The 19191-nt window shown below is 36.7% G+C and overlaps 2 protein-coding genes across 2 annotated transcripts; one reads left to right on the forward strand and one right to left on the reverse strand.

The window, feature by feature from the left end:
- Positions 1–27: 27 nt before the first annotated feature.
- Positions 28–2743, forward strand: LOC126634341 (uncharacterized). Its single transcript, XM_050304858.1, has 6 exons — positions 28–455; positions 1027–1172; positions 1436–1604; positions 1944–2042; positions 2222–2304; positions 2411–2743. Exons 1-6 carry the CDS (start codon positions 84–86, stop codon positions 2541–2543), a joined length of 1002 nt encoding a protein of 333 aa, XP_050160815.1. The 5' UTR covers positions 28–83; the 3' UTR covers positions 2544–2743.
- Positions 2744–2948: 205 nt separating this feature from the next.
- On the reverse strand, positions 2949–8187 carry LOC126634323 (long chain acyl-CoA synthetase 8-like). Its single transcript, XM_050304814.1, has 12 exons — positions 8027–8187; positions 6622–7225; positions 6409–6489; positions 6003–6272; positions 5538–5669; positions 5289–5462; positions 4963–5192; positions 4316–4433; positions 3909–4040; positions 3667–3801; positions 3350–3556; positions 2949–3260 (listed from the first exon to the last, which is right to left on the reverse strand). Exons 2-12 carry the CDS (start codon positions 7168–7170, stop codon positions 3096–3098), a joined length of 2193 nt encoding a protein of 730 aa, XP_050160771.1. The 5' UTR covers positions 7171–7225; positions 8027–8187; the 3' UTR covers positions 2949–3095.
- Positions 8188–19191: the final 11004 nt, after the last annotated feature.

A 19191-nucleotide genomic window follows, 5' to 3' on the forward strand; every position in this document is an offset into this window, starting at 1 on the left:
TCGTTCTGGTGGATTGACCGCTAAAAAGCTAAGAGCTTGAATAGCAAACAACAGAATCCTCTAGCCTCATCAATCTTCCAAACATGTCGTTGACTAATGCCACCTTCATCTCCTGCAACTTCCCATCCCTTACGCTCAAAAACCCAACTCTCAGAAACTCACTGCTCCAACCCCAAAACTCCAATCCCAGAATTCCACTTTCCCGGAAAAGCTCAAAAGTTTCAATCTTTTCTGCAACCCAATTTTGCAAAACTTCAATCTTTACATCTCAGAACGAAAAGGGTCGTCTCCAAATTTGTCAGAGTACCTTGAATGATCAGAAACCAGAAGACCCAGTTTTGAGTGAGGGAGAAAATGGAGGTGCTGGGAAGAACTGGACGACTTCAATTTTGCTGTTTGTGTTGTGGGGGGCGCTCATGTTCTACGTGCTCACTCTTTCCCCGAATCAGACTCCGGTATTGTGCAATTCAGATTGTAAATATAGTGTTAAAAGTGCTTTTGTTTGCCCGTTTGGAAGTGCTTCTCTAGAAGCACATTGAACTTTTGGAAAAAAAATCGAAGTGCGCTTTCAAAGTGCTTTTCTTTCTAACCCATAAGCATGTTTAATTGTCATGATGCACCTTTGGTATCTGAAAGTTTATTTAGCTATTCTAGAAGCACTTATAAACAGGCCCGAAATTTATTTGTTTCATTGCTTTGTGCAACTTAAAGAGGCAGAATTCAATTCTCTGTTGAAGTAGTTGTAGTGCTTGCTAGAAGCAAAGACACTTGATAGACTGAACTTCCTGAAATGTATGATAGTTCTTGTAATGCTGCAACTTGCTGTCCTAAATCGTGATTTTGGAAAAACTAATCATCCGTAGCGGTTGTAAAATTTTGATTAAACCCTGGTGTGAGACGGTGAGAGCATGTCATCCAGCATTTGATTGCCCTGTTGCTCAATTGATCTTTGCAATGTTTGCAAACCAGGCTTTGTGATTATCCTACATTTCACGTTCTTAACATATCGTCTTTTAACTCTTTCAGTCAAGGGACATGTATTTCTTGAAGAAACTCTTGAATTTGAAGGGAGAAGACGGTTTTAGAATGAATGAAGTGCTTGTGTCTGTTTGGTACATAATGGGTTTGTGGCCTTTGGTCTATAGCATGTTGATGCTTCCTACAGCGAGAAGGTAACATTGTTTTCTCTGTTATAGAATTTCCTTGATCATCTTGAGTGCTTCTTGTCCCCTCGCTTCTTTTGGTTTGCGATTCTATTTATTTCTCTGTAAACAACTCTTGATGTATGTAATACAACAAATGATGCCTCTGAGGTACATGAGAGTCAACATCTCTTCTAAAATTGTCTGCGGCTGTGGCGATATTCTTTGAGTTCACAGTGCATCAGTGTTTGGACAATTGGATTTATCTGTATTACCCATCCTTTTATGTGCAGCTCAAAAAGCAAAGTTCCCGTCTGGCCTTTCTTGATACTTTCATGCTTTGGCGGTGCATACGCTCTTCTTCCCTATTTTGTACTGTGGAAGCCACCACCACCTCCTGTTGATGAAAGTGAGCTCAGAAGATGGCCTCTCAACTTTCTAGAATCTAAATTGACTGCTTGGGTAAGGAACTTCACTTCTTGTTCGTGCTTTTCGTTGTTTATGATTTATCGAAATATTAATTAAAACATGCATCTGTTTATTTATCGCTTTCTAGGAAGATATGAGCCTCCGACCAAAAACATTCAATTGATCTTAAAAAATCAATATTTTCTTAAATTTTTCTTTCTTCTATGTTTTAGTTACTCCTATATAAACAATGATCGTTGGGGTGAGAATTGGAGGCATCAGCATAATTGACTTGAAACATTTTGATTAATGTTGGTTTACTAATGAAATAGAACTGAAGTAAATTGCTTTCAATTTGTTTTGGAAAATGAAAGTAACCCCGTTACGCATCAGATATCACTTGCTGCAGGACTGGGAATGGTAATCTATGCAGGCCTGGCTAGTGGGGCTGACTGGAATGAATATTACCAGTACTTCAATGAAAGCAAATTTGTAAGTCACTTGATCATCAACGCTTTAAAGACACTTCAATTTTTCTTGTCCAGCACCGGTTGTAAGAGCAGATGTAAATTTGGCTTAACGGCAAACTTATAAAACCCTCATAATTAGCAGATCTAGGACATAGGAAAATTTGACCGAACCATAACGGATTTGGAACCTTCATGTTGCAGATCCATGTGATGAGCCTTGATTTCACTCTACTATCTGCATTTGCTCCGTTTTGGGTCTACAACGATATGACCTCCCGGAAATGGTGATTGTTTTCACTGATGTCCTTACTTCTCCCAAGTGCGAGTTCTAAATTCCTTGGGAAAAACTAATGTGGTGCAATATTCAAACCCTTTCTTTTCCTTTTGCAGGTTTGACAAAGGTTCTTGGCTTCTGTTCTTATCATTGGTGCCACTCATAGGCCCTGCTTTGTATCTCGTCTTACGGCCACCACTATCAGCAGACGCAGAAGCAGCTGCGCCGAGCCTCACGGAACCAAAATAGTATTCGAATCCTTTGTATCGCTTGCACACCATGACCAAGATGTAAAAGGATTATGACTCTGAAGAGAAGCATCATGTATCGGAAATGCGCTGAAATATGAACTCCCACTAAGCACACTTGTGGACGTGCTTAAGGGACAATCATTCATACGATTGAAGAATTCCGATTACTTTTAATAGAGTTAGAAGTCGTTCGGATAAGGCGTTAGTAGTGCTTTCGATTACCTTAAGCAACAGTTATGCTCCCTATCATATGAAGCGTGTATTATGCTTCCTGCCACAATGAAAAAACCGAACCGAACCAAACAGTAATTTTGGTTCGGTTTTTGGTTTTGCCAAAAAACCGAACGGATTGGAACTGAATCCAACCCTACATTTAACCACATGCACCACAACGAACTAAACCTTTTGCAATAGCAGGCATCGAATTAGTGAAATATATGAAAAGTTCGAAACAAAAAAAAAAAAAAAGAAGTCAAGAACAATTTAGCACAACAACAGAGTAAGGGTTCTCCAAAAACAACATAGTAAAGATGACATTAGCCGTTCTCGTTCACGCATACAACTTGTTTAGCTCATTTTTGAACTTGGCCTTGATCTGTTCTCTCTTAATCTTCATCGCAGCGGTAACCAATCCGGACTCCGGTGTCCAAGGCTCAGTCACCAACTTAATCTTGGCAGGAAGTTCGAACTTGTCCAGTTTCGACGCTTTTGCTACCTGCAAAGGATGCTAAATATTTATTCATGGAACAAAAAGACTCGACTCCGAGAAACCATCTACTAGGTAATAAGGTGAGATGAACGGACCTTGGAGAGGGACTGCTGAATCTCACTGACTGTTTCAGCCTTTTCACACAGCTCGGCAAAATCATTGAACTTGACTTCGGCTTCATGGGCCCACTTCTCGAGGGCCTGACTTGCAGGGACAATTAGAGCTACGCAGTAGTTGTGCGAGGGATCAGCATACGCCATGACGTTGTCCACATAATTACTTGATGCTAACGCCGCTTCAACCTGCAGGCAGGTCAGTCACCAATGTAATTAGTATCCCAGAGGAAATGAATTATGGAGTGTTTTCGTCTGATGACATCTTATCAGAAATAGTACGGGACTTGTAAAGGCACCTTGCCAAGGGAAATGTACTCTCCATGCTGGAGTTTAACGATATCCTTCTTCCTATCAATAATTTCAAGGCATCCATCAGGATGAAACATTCCAATGTCTCCAGTATAAAACCAGCGCATACCCTTCTCATCAACCTGCAACATGTAACGAGACATCAATCATTAGCGCTTGTGAGGAATGACGATCATGAAGCAATACATGTACACACACAAAAACACGTACAGGATCATTAGAAATTCACCTTAAACACCTCGTCGGTCTTTTCTTGGTTCTTAAAGTAACCAGCAGTTACACTGTATCCCCCGACTACAATCTCCCCACGAGGCATAGGCTTGTCTGATGGCAAGTATCCTCCTTCTTTCCAGGAAACAAGCTGCATTATCAAATAAGGATAACTGTCATATTGAACTCTTCAAAATCCTGATAAATTTACAGCATCATGCCTTCTCTTGTTAATTACTTATATTTTCCTACTCATACGAAGATATATCATCCCATTAGAAAAACAAGGACAGTATTCTGACAACAAAAGCTACAATAACGGAAAAATGTGCTGGGCATGACACACAGTAAATTCTCTCCTTTTAAACATCCTGCTCTGATTATAAACTTGCAGCATTTCTTCCAGGAATTAGTAATATAACATACCTTAATGTACCCACAAGGAAGGGGAGGACCAACACGGCCCACAGTTGTGTCATCCCACTCGGAAAATGTAGCTCCAGCAAATGTTTCTGTCAAACCATATCCTTGCCCAATAGGAGCCCTGTTCAAAAACAATGGCATGCAAAACTAAATACATTGCATATCCGATAAGAATCAACAAAACCTTTGTGACAATACGGATCACATATTGATAAAGGGGTGTGATATCCACACACCCCTTTTTACTTCTCCCACACCTTTTTGGTTTTCGGCCGTCGGATCGAATGAATTGAAGAAGATCAACGGACATAAATTAACAAGGGGTGTGTGAGAAGTAAAAAGGGGTGTGTGGATAGCACACCCCATTGATAAAACTAGAAGAATAGGCATAGATACTAATCCAAACACGGTAGAAAGATTAATTTTGATTCTAACTGTTGTAAACAAAGGGATGTTAACCCATTGGATATATTGTGTTCTGTTACCAATATTAGAATAAGCATATAAAGCACTTCCTGCCATGAAATTTCATTTTCCTTGATCAGATAGAGTGCTCGCTTCAACTATTGGCATTAATATCGAAGGAAAAATAAAATAAAATAGGTTATTCTTCCAACTATCTGGTTATCACAAGATGCGAGAGCAATTACCCCATGCAAATATTGATGAATCGCTGTGAATCACCAGATAAAGGAGCACCACCACAGAGCATAAAACGAATGCGTCCTCCAAGTAATGAGCGTATTTTCTTGAAGACAACGACATCCCACAACATACTTTCCAAACCCCAAGCCCCAAACCAGCTTCCTTCTACAGCTGCCAGTCGCCGTCTAAACCCAAGATTAAAAAGATTCTTAGCAAAGCCCCCTTTCTCATTAACCTGTGATACACCATAGTGATTAGTGCAAGCTCAACCTATATGGGGTGTATAAAAGATGCTAACAACCGCATACAAGGTGAATAGTATACACTTCACCTTTTTCAGAACTCCATCTCGAACACGATCTAAAATAGCAGGAACCGCTGTCATGATGGTTGGCTGTAACATAGTTGCATCTCCCTTGGTTCCTTTTTTAACTTTATTTGAAGTGTCTGTTAAAGTCAATGCTGAACCATAACCAATTGAACAACCTGCAGCCAGCATCACAGACTGGACAACCACAGCATGATTACAATTTAACACATGTACAGTACTAATGTAATACAAATATGAAAACAAAGCTACCTCAGCTGCCAGTTCGAAAACATGAGCCAGGGGCAAGTATGCCAGGTATACATCAGCACTACCCAGACTCGGAACCACTGTCATAACCGCTGCAGTAGTGGCTAAAATGTTGCCATGAGTTATCATGACTCCCTATGTCATTAAGCACCATATCATGTTAACGAAAATAAAGTATTAGAAAATAAGTAGTCATGTTCGGATATCCCACACTACATTATTCAATTAACGATGATTTGAGAACTGCCACATAGAAATTCTTAGATCATAATAAGTACTCAAGATGGCCAAATGGAAAGATTTACACGACCATATGGATATTCTTCTACAATTTAAAGGACGACGTACTAATAAATACTGTTTTTCACAGATGGCCAAATGGAAAGATTTACAAGACCATATTCTGGGTCAGCTTTACTGCTCAAATAGCAAACAATAAATTTGCAATAAAGGGCTAGCGAAACAAACCTTCGGTAGACCTGTACTTCCACTTGTATACATAATAACAGCAATACCATTCTTGGACGGTAAACTTGGAGGAACAGGACTCTCTTTTCCAAGTTTCTCAACTTCAGAAAAGGATGCAACTTTCAAATCGCCCATACTTCCAGTTACACTAGTATCTGAACTTCCCTCGTCTTCAAAATAAATAACATTCTGAATAGTGTTTAGGCTTGAGGTTATAGCAGCCAACTTTTTCAACTGCTTGGAATCACAGATCAATGTCGAAACTTGGGTCTGTCAAAGTACAAAAGCTCTATGAGGACAATCCATGTTCTCTATTTTCAGTCTTTATAGATAAAGATACAATAGCCGGTTAAATAAATTTAATACACTCATAAAGAATAGAAAAGCAGGGATTTTTGCCACAGACCTCATTAAGGGAGTGAATTAACGCATCCTCTCCTAGTGAAGCATAAATAGTGACAACGGTAATATTCTGCCGGAAGAATCCCTGGAATCCAAAACCAAACTAATTTAAGAACTGGCTGTGCACTCACAAGTCCTTAGACAAAAAAATAAAGAAATTTCCAAGAACGAAAACAGACACCACAAGGCAGACATAAAAAAAAATTATGAAAGGTACCTGAAAGGCAATAAGCCACTCTGCGCGGGTTTCTGAGAAAATTGCTGCACGGGTATCCACATTATGACCTAACTTAATAAGCCCAGATGCAAAGTTGCAAGCACGATCAAACACTTCTCCATAAGATTGCCATTCATACTCTCCCATGTGAACCTTCTCAAACTTCCTTCCATCGCTAGCTGTAACAAATTCCCTTCCAATAAACTTCCTTGTTCCAAGAAATCGATTATGTGAGTACTTTTTACAAGATTGTTCAAAAAGGGCTGCCATGGTTGTGGCTCCTTTCTGAGGAACTTCAATCAACTCAGTTTCCCGAGCATTGCGCATTGCATAACCTGCCTCACCACCAACTTCTACTGGAACTCCTCTGTGCTTCCCCTTTTTCTTCCCCCCAAACACAGTGGCCAGAAATGCAGGTATAAGTACGGCAACAACAACAGCACCAACAATGCCGTATGTTCCATAGCCTTTCAGAACTGACAAGTGATCATCGGCAACCATACTGTCTTGCACCGGTGAGTTAAACACAATTTTCTCAGAATCCTCCATCACTGAACGTTTATTAATATGAAATTACTCCTTCCTGAGTAGAGCGAACGGTTACCTAAAATAGAAGGCATTGGTGAGTAATGTCATCAATATTAAAGCCTACAAGCAGTTAAATAAGGAAATAAATTATATAATTAGAAAGACTTCCAGACGTACACTAATCTGTGCATATTACTACTGTTCCGTGTATATCACATTTCATAAACTTTTAAAACACTTCAACTTTGCCTAAAATGGAATGCACACATGTGAAGTGCATCATCATCGACTGATCGCCAATGGAATTTCATTAACTTTCTTCTACAGAAACCACAGGGCCAATTCAGTGACGTTCACAGACACAAATCACAAAAGAATTAACTCTAAACAACTTCCATCCACATGAATTCTTCCTTTCGAAAACGCTATGAACCCGAAAGAATGTAATTATAACACTCTGATCCTACTAATTTTCAGAAAAACACCACTCATCAACACCCAGATGTCAGAAAATTCATATCTTTCTTTTTCCAGTATTAAATCAAACATATAATCCAAAACCCATCATGTAAAATTGCTGCAATCGATCACTCGAACATGATCAAACAGCCACGCCCACTTCACTACTAGCAAACAAAATCAACAATTTCAACACAAAATTACACCAAAAACAAAACCCAATTGCCACAAAATCCACACAATATTACGCTAAACCATTCTTCATCAACAAGAAACAATCAAACCTTGAATATATATACAAAATAAAACAAATCTTACAACAAAACACATCCCATTACAAATAACATCAATTAGTGCAAAAAAAAAAAAAAAATGAGACTCAACTAAAAATGCGAAGAAAAAAAATCCCGAAATTCACCTCCGGAATCGAAGAAGCCGAATGCAATCGAAGAGGCAATATCTTTGAGCTTGGAATTAAGAAAGCAGAGCAAGGTATTTTGAAGGTGGTGGCAGTGAGAGAGATGGTTGGGCTCTGATTTTTGCCTTTACTTTTATGCCACCGTATTTATATCAAAATTATGAAAACGACGCCTCTGAATTAATGGACTTTGAAATGATGGCCAATCTCGGAGAGGGGTGGTTTCGGGATTTTGCTTTGTCGGGCAAGCTTGCCAAATTGTCCAGAATATATAGGATGCTTGCGTGCGGACAAAGATAAAATAAAATAAAATCTTCTAGAGTCGAGATGCTGACACGTGGCGAAGGGATGGCGAGTCGGCATGCTGACAAGCCGACGTCACGTGCAAGTTAGGTACGTGGCGTATCGAGTGGCGTCTTGAGAAGTGGCACGTGCGCGATTACATTAACCTGTCAGGATGAGAATTCTCTCCGGATTTTCTATGCGTGAATTCTAAAAATCTTTAAATTATGTCCGTTGATCTTATATCCTGCAATTAATTTTTGTTAGATACTATTTATATTTAATTTTAAATAAAAGTATTATAATTTTTTACTACACCATATACGATAAACAAACACGATTTGATAATTCATAAAAATGATCCGGAAAGGATCCTCATTCAACCGATCGTCAGACTAAGATATTGCAATTTTTTATGTTGAAAGAGAAATTGTAGGACTTCGCTATTTGGTTTTTTTTTTCCTTCGAAAAAATGTCAATTGTTAATTTGATACATGTCGATGTCAAAATTTTCATTTCTTCAATTCATATGTTTTTTTTTTGTTATAAATGATATTTGTAAAAATTATTTTTAAAATAAATTTCAAGATTTATAATTACTGTATTAATGGGAATAATATTTGTAGATTCATTTTTCTAACTTGATCAATATTCCAAAAGGAAAACTAATGAAAATGGCTTGAAAACTTTGAGTTTTAACGATAAAGACAAAATAAAGGGTAAAGTGAATAGTATCAGGATTGACTTTTTAGTGTAAAAATGTGGTTTTTTGTTAAAGTAAACAGTATCGGGTGCTTTTCGTTAAAGTTCCCTATTCCAAATAAAAAAACCCGGTCTAATATTCTGTGGATAATATAAAACTCCGGTCCAATATTGCAATATCCTTTATCGTTTAATACACATTTATTTCTTTTAAACAAAAAAAAAACACATTTATTAATTTTTAACTGCACATCCAATCATTTAGTGCTCATCTGTTATACACAAGGGAGGCAGATTACTTGCCCTCCCACTTTCTGTGCCCTTCTGTTTTGTATGGTCACGGTTAAGCCACGTTAATATTTATTTTTTATTTTTTTATAGAGATAATAAAACAAAAATGAATAATAATATAAAATATTGACGTGGCTTAACCGTGACCACACAAACAGGAAGGCACGAGAAGTGGGAGGGCAAAGAATCTGCCTCCATACACAAGACACTGTAAAAGTTTCCCATCACTTTTTTGGGTTAATCTCAGTTTACTACCATCAAGTTTCATGGTTTTCAACATTTGATACATGAAGTTTTTTTCGTCTCAGAGTCATACATAAAATGTTAATTTTGGGACAGTTTCATACCTTTGTTAAGTTTTCCGTTAGAACCTCTATTAAGTGATGACGTGGCATTTTACATGGATAATTATTGCGCGCCACGTGTCAATTTGGTCCAATGAATATTAAAAAATTTAAAAAAATTAAACCTAAAAAATTTAAAATTAATTTCACCGTCGTCGTCCCCTTCTTCTTCACACTCCATCTTCTTCCTCTCTCTGTTTCTTCTTCTCCATCCAACACAGAAAACCATTATCCCTTCTTCCTCCTCCTCCTCTTCTGCCGTTCTCCTTCCTCATTTGTCGGTGTCATTGCCCTCCCAGCTTTCTCTCGAACATTCCCTTGGGTGGCTTAGGGGACAATATCGGCTTGGGTGGTCTCGGTGGACTGGGAGGAACAAGTGGGTTGGGTGGTCTCGCCGCAAATTTGGCTGTGCACGGTTGAAGAGGGATTTCGATTTGGGCTTAGAATTAGAAGAAGGCAACGGAGAATGAAACGATTAAGATTTCGATTTAGGCATAGAATGCTGCTTCCCATTTGGGTTTTATTTGGATGAAGAGAAAATTGCACTTTCCGATGACAAATTGGAGGAACTTGAAGAGATGAAACTGACCCATTTTTCAATTTCACCTTTGAACCCATTTTCTCACCTGGGTTGTATCTTGATTTTGCTTTTGTCTTCTTTCTTCCGTTCTTGGTCGTCGAAGGAGTCCAGCTAGGTTGTATTTACAACATGACAAACAATTTTCTCAAATTTGCATTCACAATAGGTATTTTTCTGGGATCCTTTTGGTCGTCGTCCGCAGAGCCGAGTCGGGTTGTCGGGCAAGTCACCGCTTCCACCACTGAGATTTGGGTCTTCATTGTCATCATCAAGATTTGGGGATTTTGGAATTAGGGTTTGTTTTGGTTTGGGAAAGGATTGGAAGAAAGAGGGATTTTAGGGTTTGGGTTTAGGCAAAAAAGAAAAGAAAGAGGAAATGAAGGAAAGTTGAGAGCTGGGTTTTGGGGGTAAAGTTTTGCGTTTTTCTGATGGGATGGAAGGTGAAGAGAGTGAATGAGAGGGAAAAGGTGTCGGGGAAGAAGGTGGTGCACTGGTGGTTATGGAGATTGGAGGAGATTGAGGGTATGGTGGAAGAAGAGGGGGGTTTTTTTTTGTGTTTTTTTTTAATTTTCACGTGGACCCCCTTAATGACATGTGGTGCCTAGTCATTGTCCACATAGGCACCACGTCATTAGTTAACGGAAGACTTTACAGTCAGACTAATGAATGTATGAAACTGTCCCAAAATTAACATTTTAGGTATGACTTTGGGACGAAAAAAACTTCATGTACCAAATATTGAAAACCACAAAACTTGATGGTAGTAAACTGAGATTTACCCTTCTTTTTTAATATCTGTTTTATTTTCTACACTAAAAAGTGAGAGAGGTAAACCTCACAATGATCTAGCTGTAATAATTGGATTCAAATTTGTCTTTGACAAAATCAAACCTAAAATCTCTAACTTACAAGTTAACAAAATATAACTAGAACATAATATTAGGTGTCACTTATTTGCTAATTCTTAGATCTTGGTTTTCCGATTTATACAGAGAGGCCACCGATGTGGCACGGACCTTGATATTCCTACCTCCATTCAATGTTAATTTATGTAGCATGAATCTGGATTCTTGCTTAATCCTTTTTGTGAAGATCCCAAGGATCCGTGAATTGTGTTCATTCATCGTACATCGTGCAGTCAGAATTCATTTTGAATATTTTTATTTAAAATTAAATACAAACAGTACCTGACAAAAACTAATCGTATGATTTACGATGAACGGACACGATTTATTGATTCCCATGATCCTCACCAAAAGGATCCAGAGAGGATCATGTTAGGTGTACCACAAAGGTGACATTAGCTTATATGAAGGGGTGTGTTATCCACACACCCATTTTTGTTTTTCACACACCCTCTTAACTTGCGGCCGTCGGATTGAATGAATTGAAGAAGATCAATTGACCGAAATTAATAAAAGATATGTGAGAAGTAAAATAGGGATGTGGATATCACATCCCTATATGAAACTGCGGTGAGAGATTGAAGGCGGTTAATGGTAGAGAGCTTGGGTTAGTCTTGGGCCTTTATATTGGGCCTTGGATTCTTAAATACTAATCAATTTTGTTACACCCCACCCCCAATTTAAAAATTATTTTGGTCTTAAATGGTGAGCCGGGTGGGACCCTTTTCTCTTTTTTGGTTCCTGGTCTCTCTCCTTCTTCTACCACATGGCACCTCGCTTTTCTCTCTTACTTGCCTCTCTCTTTTCTTTCTTCCCTTTTCCCATGTAAACTCTTGAGCTCTCTCTCCCTCAAGTCACCTCAACCTCTCCCTCTCTACCCATGAGCAACATTCATACCCACAATCTTATACACACGCACACCATAGGACCCTCCCAAGTAAGAACTCGAACCCAGGACAGGTTCATGGTGCACCACAGTGGCAAAGACCACTGTTCTTTTTCTCTCTCGTCGAACTCTGGCGAGTTCCTTGAATTTTTGACCTTGGTAAGCTTCATGACTCTTTCTAATCTTCCTATTGATCGATCAAACTCTAGTTAGGACTCATTTTAGTTGCTTTGGTGAAGGTTTGTAGTGAGAAACAACTCGGAGGTTTATTTCCCAGTTTTACCGGCGAGTCCGACGGCTTTCGAGCTAATTTTCGGGAAAACTACGGTGATTTAGCAAGCGTGCAAGGTATCAATCTCTTCATCTCTCTAAGTACTACAACTTTACCTTTTGTTTCAACCAATTTCGTTGAGTATTGAAGAAGTTATACTCATTTGAATCTTACCCAGTTTTCGAAGACCTCCACGGCTTTGGAGATGTTTTCCGGCCAAAACACGACGAGTTAGACGTTGTGCGATGTACCATTCTCTTCGTCTCATCGAGAACTATGATTCCATTTTTAATTACTTGATTTTGTTGAGTTTTGACAAAGTTATAGAGGTTTAAAGTTAGCCCAGTTTTCTGACGAAAACCTCAAATTTTGGTGTTTTTCTACGGTTGGCTCTGACGTCTCCCTCTTGGCGACAGACCTTTCAGGTCACCTCAAAGACCATCGGGCCTTAGGCCCGTTTCAGACGTAAGCCTAATCCCTTTTTTATTATTTGGTTTGTTTTAATTTATTTATTAAAGGCCTTTGGGTCGTGAGTTGTTGGGGGGCCTGAGCCCAAACCCTAAACCCATTTAACATTAACCCAGCCCACCTAACTACCTAAACCCTAAACCCATATCCCTAAAGCCCTAAACCCAACTAAGTCCAGCCCAGCCCATCCCACCTATTAACAAAACCCTAAACCCTTTAACCCTTTAACCCTTTAAACCCAAAACCTTTTCTAGGTTTTGAGCCGTATACCCCCATGACCTAAAGCCTTGTAACCCAAGTCCAAAACCCTATACCCTAGCCGGCCCAAATCCTTTATGGGGAATATTCTATTAGGGAATATTCTGTTGGAGAATATTCTCTGGAATGTTCTATGAATATTCTATTGACGTTTACGAAAAATAACCGGGACCCTTCTTAGGGTAATTTGACGTTCTGAATCCGTTTTCCCAAATTCAATTGTTATAATAGAGTTTTATTAATCGGACCATTTATGTGCTTAGGAGCAATTATTGTGGTGTTTCCGTCTTCGCTAGTTTGCGTGGCTCTTCGACGGCTAAGTATTTGTGAGTGGACCCCTTAAAAAATGCATGTTTTAATACATGAAAAGCATGATTTGATGATTATGTTCTATGAAACACTTTGAGATAACATGTTTACTGAGGCTAGTTTGATTTATTACTATTTTTCCTATAACTCATGTTCTTATAGAATATATGATGGATGACGATATGATATTTAGAACATGTTTAGAACACATCTTTATAGTATAGATGATGAATGACTTTATACTATGAAGTTGTTTTTCAATATCTATATGTTCAATGGTTTTGTACTTACCTAGTGGTCCTTATTCCTCTACGGGACGTAGGGATAGATTCCGGTCGTCCCGGGGGACGATTTGGTGTTGGCATATGGCCTGAAGTGTGTTTCCTCTGGCTATTTAGCACAGGGACGGGGAGCCGACATAGGGACTGGGGGTAATTTTCCTCTGACTGTCTGCTTAGGGACGGGGAGCTGGAATGGGACCTGGAGAGTTATATTGGACAGTCACTAGTGATTATTATATATGAGTTTTCATAAAACCTGAGGGTTAATATGTTGATAACTGTTTTATTATATATATATATATATATATATATATATATATATATATATATCAACTTGGTCCACTCATGTTTGTTTTGTGCTCCATTCAAGACTTAGAATCGAGACATACAATCCCGACGTCAAGACCCTGCATGGGCATTTTCGAGTCCTCTCGGTGTAGGACCCACTCATTTGTTCATTCAATTTTATATTATTTATTTTAGTGTTCTAATTAGTTGTATGCTTTGAACACGTTCCTTAAATGCATATTCATTATTCTTTTAAATTTATAAGTCTTATTTATTCATTATTCTCAACATTTGCATTCAATACATAGCTTTCGTCACCCTCGGGTGTCGGCCAACATGTGCTTATCCTGGTATTTGAGGAATATTGGGATCGGGGCGTGTCAAATTTTGTTTTTTTGCCTAATTTTATTAACAGGCCTTTTAATTTAGACATAAGCTCAATCGTCAACACCTTTAAAGATGCGGGTTGGTGGTTCAGGCCTTTAGCTCAATAGGTTTAACCTTCTTTTGTTTAGTGACTTGAGCATTACATTACTTAAATCCCATTTGTTTGTTTTTTGGATTCGATTTTCTTCAAAGACGAATTTGAATCATATTATTGTTAGACCATTATAAGGTTTAGCCCACTACCCCATCCTCATACTATAGATAATATCGTTCTTAAAAAAAAAATTAAAAAAAAGAAGTTGTAAGTTCAAATTGTTGCATGGCTAATTACCCATTTGTCTTGAAACAATCATGAAAGAGGGACACATGGTCACACACAAACTAAAGAAGTTGACTGGTGAGAAAAAAGATTTATCGAATTAATCATATGGTTTATAAAGTTGACCACAAAAGTTAGGGCATTACTGCATGATTTAGGACTTTTTTTTTAGGTAGTATGAATTTGTTAAGGAGACTCTTTTAAAAGTAGGATATTTTATAAATTTTCTGTTATCTTATATTTTAGCACGCTGTTTTATAATGTTGACACATGAATTAACGTTAAATTGTGAGATGACAGTGAGTCCATGAAGAGTTTCGTTCTTAGAAACATCAACTTTGCTAATAGTAGATAGATAAACATAGTGGCAGTGTATATTCTTCACCACCCAAGTATATATATTAATCCCATTGTTTTGAATATGCATCATGGCAATCTTACCTTTTTAACAACTCAAGTATATTCGGATTCCACTGGCCTTAGGATAAGCTAAATAATTAACCTTTTTAAGCTAATTCTCTTACCTTCATATAATATTTTGCACTTTTAAAATAAAAACTAATGAAAATGGCTTAAAATTTTTGAGTTTTTACGATAAGGACAAAATAAAGGGTAAAGTGAATAGTAACATTATTGACTTTTTAGTGTAAAAATGTGATTTTTCGTTAAAGTGAACAGTGCAAGAACTTTTCGTTAAAGTTCCCTTTATTAAAAGGCTAATTGCACTAATAATTCATATTGTTATTTGAATTTTCACTTAGACTTGGCTTCTCTGCCCTCCCACTTCCCATACACTTTCATCCCCTCCTATTTTGTACGGTCACAGTTAAGCCACGTCAACATTTTATATTGATTTTTTTTATAGAGATAATAAGACAAAAAATAATAGTAATATAAAATGTTGACGTGACTTAACTGTGACCGCATAAATAGAAGAGGATGAGAGTGTATGGGAAGTGTGATGGCAGAGAAGCTACGTCCTTTTCACTTTTGTTGATGTTGTTTATTGTTTGTATTTTCATCCGTGCTGTTTCGTTAGGTTAATATTGGTAATTTAATCTGTAAAATTCATTTTAACTTATCAATATTTTGTTTATTTTTAGTGAAAATATGCGTGCAAAATGGATAGAAATTAATAAATTTAATCACTTGCTGAATTGAATATTTTTAATACAATGATATATTTTTATACTAAAGGGAATGAGAGTTCGGCTTAAGCCATATAATGGGCAACCAAATTTGGTATCAAATTCGCCATATGAGATTCGAACCCAAGACCTCTCACTTACAAGTGAAGACAAATACCACCAGACTGTAGTACTGAGTAATGAATTGAAGTTCTAAAACTAAACAAATTACAAAACTAATTGGGGATGGTGGAGTTTTTAGAGATTATTGTGGTGATTGGTTAGGGCCTTTAAGCTTGATTTGGACAAGGGTACATCTACACTTACTATTGATATGGACTGAGTGGGTGTTGTCAACTTGATTAAGCAAAATATGACAAATGATTTTCATCCTTTGCATATAATTTTGAGGAGTTGCAAAATTATAATGGGTCAGCTGGAGCGTCATCTGTTGAGTCGTATTTTTGGAGGAAAAAATTATGCTGCTAATCATTTAGCTAGCTGGGACTACGATATGGATATAAGGGTTTCAATTTTAGGAAAACTAATGAAAATTATTTAAAAATTTTGAGTTTTAATAATAAGGACAAAATAAAAGGTAAAGTAAATAGTACCAGAATTGATTTTTTAGTATAAAAATGTGGTTTTTCGTTAAAATGAACAGTACTGCAGACTTTTCTTTAAAAATCCCTTGAATTTTGATGATCCTCCTATGTGGATTAGGATGGTGTTGATGAATGATTGCTTATGGATTTTCAAGGCTCGTTTTGTCTGTTCGGATGTTGGTTCTTAGTTTTGTTTGGGATTTTTGACCCCGTTATTTGAAATTTTGAACCAAAAAAAAAACAACCTAAACATTACCAAAAGAATGAAAATGCAACAAATAATTATAGGGATGACATGAAATAGCATGAGGCATGCATTCAATACTCGACCATTATTCTACTTTTTTGATAATGCTATAAAATCTAAAAGTCGATTATCCGACAATTTCCGCTTTCTGTTATTAACTTCTTTCTCTTTGGTTTCTTCCAATAATTGAACATATGTTCATTTTGGGTAAAGAAATAATTTTATATTTCTTTTTTTTTTGGCCAATATTTTTTTTTATCAAGTTGTAAAGTCTATATTATTTTCAAAGTAAACTGTCGGTTTACCCCCTGAACTTTCACCTCACTTTCGATTTCCCCCTGAACTTTTCCATTGGAAAATTAAGGACTCAAACTAATTTTTTTAGCCAATTTGCCCCCTACCGATAGTTTTTCATATATTCCATCCATATTTCCGTTAAGTGAGACCATGTGCACAACATATGAGGGTAGTTAAGTTATTTCACTTTTAAAAATGATTAAAAAACTGAAAATAATAAAAAAAGCAAAACTTTCCCTCTATTTTTTCTCGCTAATTCCTATCCTCGATTTTATTTTTCCCTCTCATTCCTATGCATGAGAAATGACATATGGTGTTATTGTCTACCATTTTTATTTTCTCTAACAAATTAATAATTTGACAAATGATAATGGTGCTATTGTCTCCAAAGCAGTGCATTAATATAAGAAACCCTAGTCTTTTTTATGGACATGTTTCTTATATTAATGCACTGCTTTGGAGAAAATAACACCATAAGCATTTGTCAAATTATTAATTTGTTAGAGAAAAAAAAATGGTAGTACATGCTTCAAAAAAAAGATTAACTTAGCTACTTATGAAGACAATAACACTATATGTTATTTCTCATGCATAGGAATGAGAGGGAAAATTAAAATTGAGGATAGGAATTAGCGGGAAAAAATAGAGGGAAAATTATTATTATTATTTATTTTCAGTTTTTAATCATTTTTAAATTGAAATGACTTAACTATCCTCACATGTTATGCACATGGTCTCACTTAACGGAAATATGGATGGAATATATGAAAAACTTACGGTAGGGGGCAAATTGGCTAAAAAAATTAGTTTGAGTCCTTAATTTTCCAATAGAAAAGTTCAGGGGGGAAATCGAAAGTGAGGTGAAAGTTCAGGGGGTAAACCGACAGTTTACCCTTATTTTCATTCAGACTTATGAGTTGTTTACGATTTCTGTCTATATGCGTTTTTATGGACTTGAAATATGATCGTGCTTAATTTGAGTGATGCAGATTGTTTAGTTGTTTGGGCGGCTTTCGTCTTTTGCTTGTTTGGGCTCGTTGGTTTTATTATCCATTTGGGCTTTTGGTGTTTTAGTTGTACTATTTGAAATTTTCCAATCTAATGAAGTTATTTTGATTAAAAAAATTATTCACATATTTGAGTTAGGTTTAGCTAGGAGAATGTCTTACTTCTTGAATTCGAGTTTGGCTCCTCTTGTGCGTGTATCAACGTAATATAGAATATCATTTTGTTAGGAGAATAAAACCTTATAGGTGGTGGTATATTTTAGATCTAAATGTAAAGTAAGTGGTATGATACTCACCCTAGAAAAAAAAAAGGTATGATTGAGTTCGAGATCACATATATTATGAAAAGTGCACAATGCATTCATAAACCCTTTTGTAATATAAACTACATATTAATAGAACTCTCTTTCTCAATTAAAAGATGGTGAAATGATTATTTAGTTTTTTATCATAACAAAAAAGTTAAGGACAGTAATATAATTTCATAAAAAAATTTGCTGTTTTTTGTTTAAACATCAACTACAAGTGATTTTACCATCTCTATTTATTTTTTAAAGAAAAAGAAAACCACTCCCCCAACTCCCTATTCTTTCACTAAGCGTCTAGAGAAATAAATTGGTTATGAACTCGTCAATTTCAAGCTTCAAACCTAATATCTCTTATTTACAAGAAGTATAGATGAATATTACAAGACTTGGTTTTAAGTCACAAATAAATTGCCACTTAATCTCTAATTTTAGGGCAAAATTGCTTCACACGTGAGAGAGCCACACCTTCAAGGTTTTGTTTATGAGAACTCAGATGAGAACTTTCCAGTGGATCAACCATCCAAGGATTGCTTTTGCTCAAACTCGCTTAACTTCCAAGTTCTGATGGAACCCGAAGCCAGTGAGTTCCCAAAATACCTCGTGCTATAAAGAGGGGAGCATGTACATATAAGACACATCACCCCCTCTCTGTTGGTTGATGTGAGATGTTACATTAGTGCATTTATATGGTTGAATAATTTTTTTCAGAAATAATCTCTACTAATTAATAAAACACTCATTGTCAACCAAAATTCTATGAAATTACCAGTTTAACCCTCTAATTAAAACAAAACACAAATAAGAAATATGGGACAGAAATGTAATTTCACACAACCAAATTGTACTGTTTTTTTTTCAAAGCCTCACATACATGTAATCCTAACATATCTCTAAAAAAAAAAAAAAAACCTTTCCTCACGTTCTCTATCACTCTCTTCCTCTCCTTCCATTTCAAAAACAAAAAATAAAAAATTTCTATGCTAGTTAAAATTAAGAAAAGGGC

Source organism: Malus sylvestris, chromosome 9 (genome assembly GCF_916048215.2).
Source record: "Malus sylvestris chromosome 9, drMalSylv7.2, whole genome shotgun sequence".
In the NCBI taxonomy this organism is placed as follows: domain Eukaryota; kingdom Viridiplantae; phylum Streptophyta; class Magnoliopsida; order Rosales; family Rosaceae; genus Malus; species Malus sylvestris.

Coding starts and splice junctions, on each gene's coding strand:
- LOC126634323 (XM_050304814.1), bottom strand. CDS start 7,170: ATGGAGGATTCTGAGAAAATTGTGTTTAACTCACCGGTGCAAGACAGT. Junction 4,434..4,962: donor TTCATCAATATTTGCATGGG/GTAATTGCTCTC, acceptor GTTTTTGAACAG/GGCTCCTATTGGGCAAGGAT. Junction 3,261..3,349: donor TTCAGCAGTCCCTCTCCAAG/GTCCGTTCATCT, acceptor CATCCTTTGCAG/GTAGCAAAAGCGTCGAAACT.
- LOC126634341 (XM_050304858.1), top strand. CDS start 84: ATGTCGTTGACTAATGCCACCTTCATCTCCTGCAACTTCCCATCCCTT. Junction 456..1,026: donor TTTCCCCGAATCAGACTCCG/GTATTGTGCAAT, acceptor TAACTCTTTCAG/TCAAGGGACATGTATTTCTT. Junction 2,043..2,221: donor ACTTCAATGAAAGCAAATTT/GTAAGTCACTTG, acceptor TTCATGTTGCAG/ATCCATGTGATGAGCCTTGA.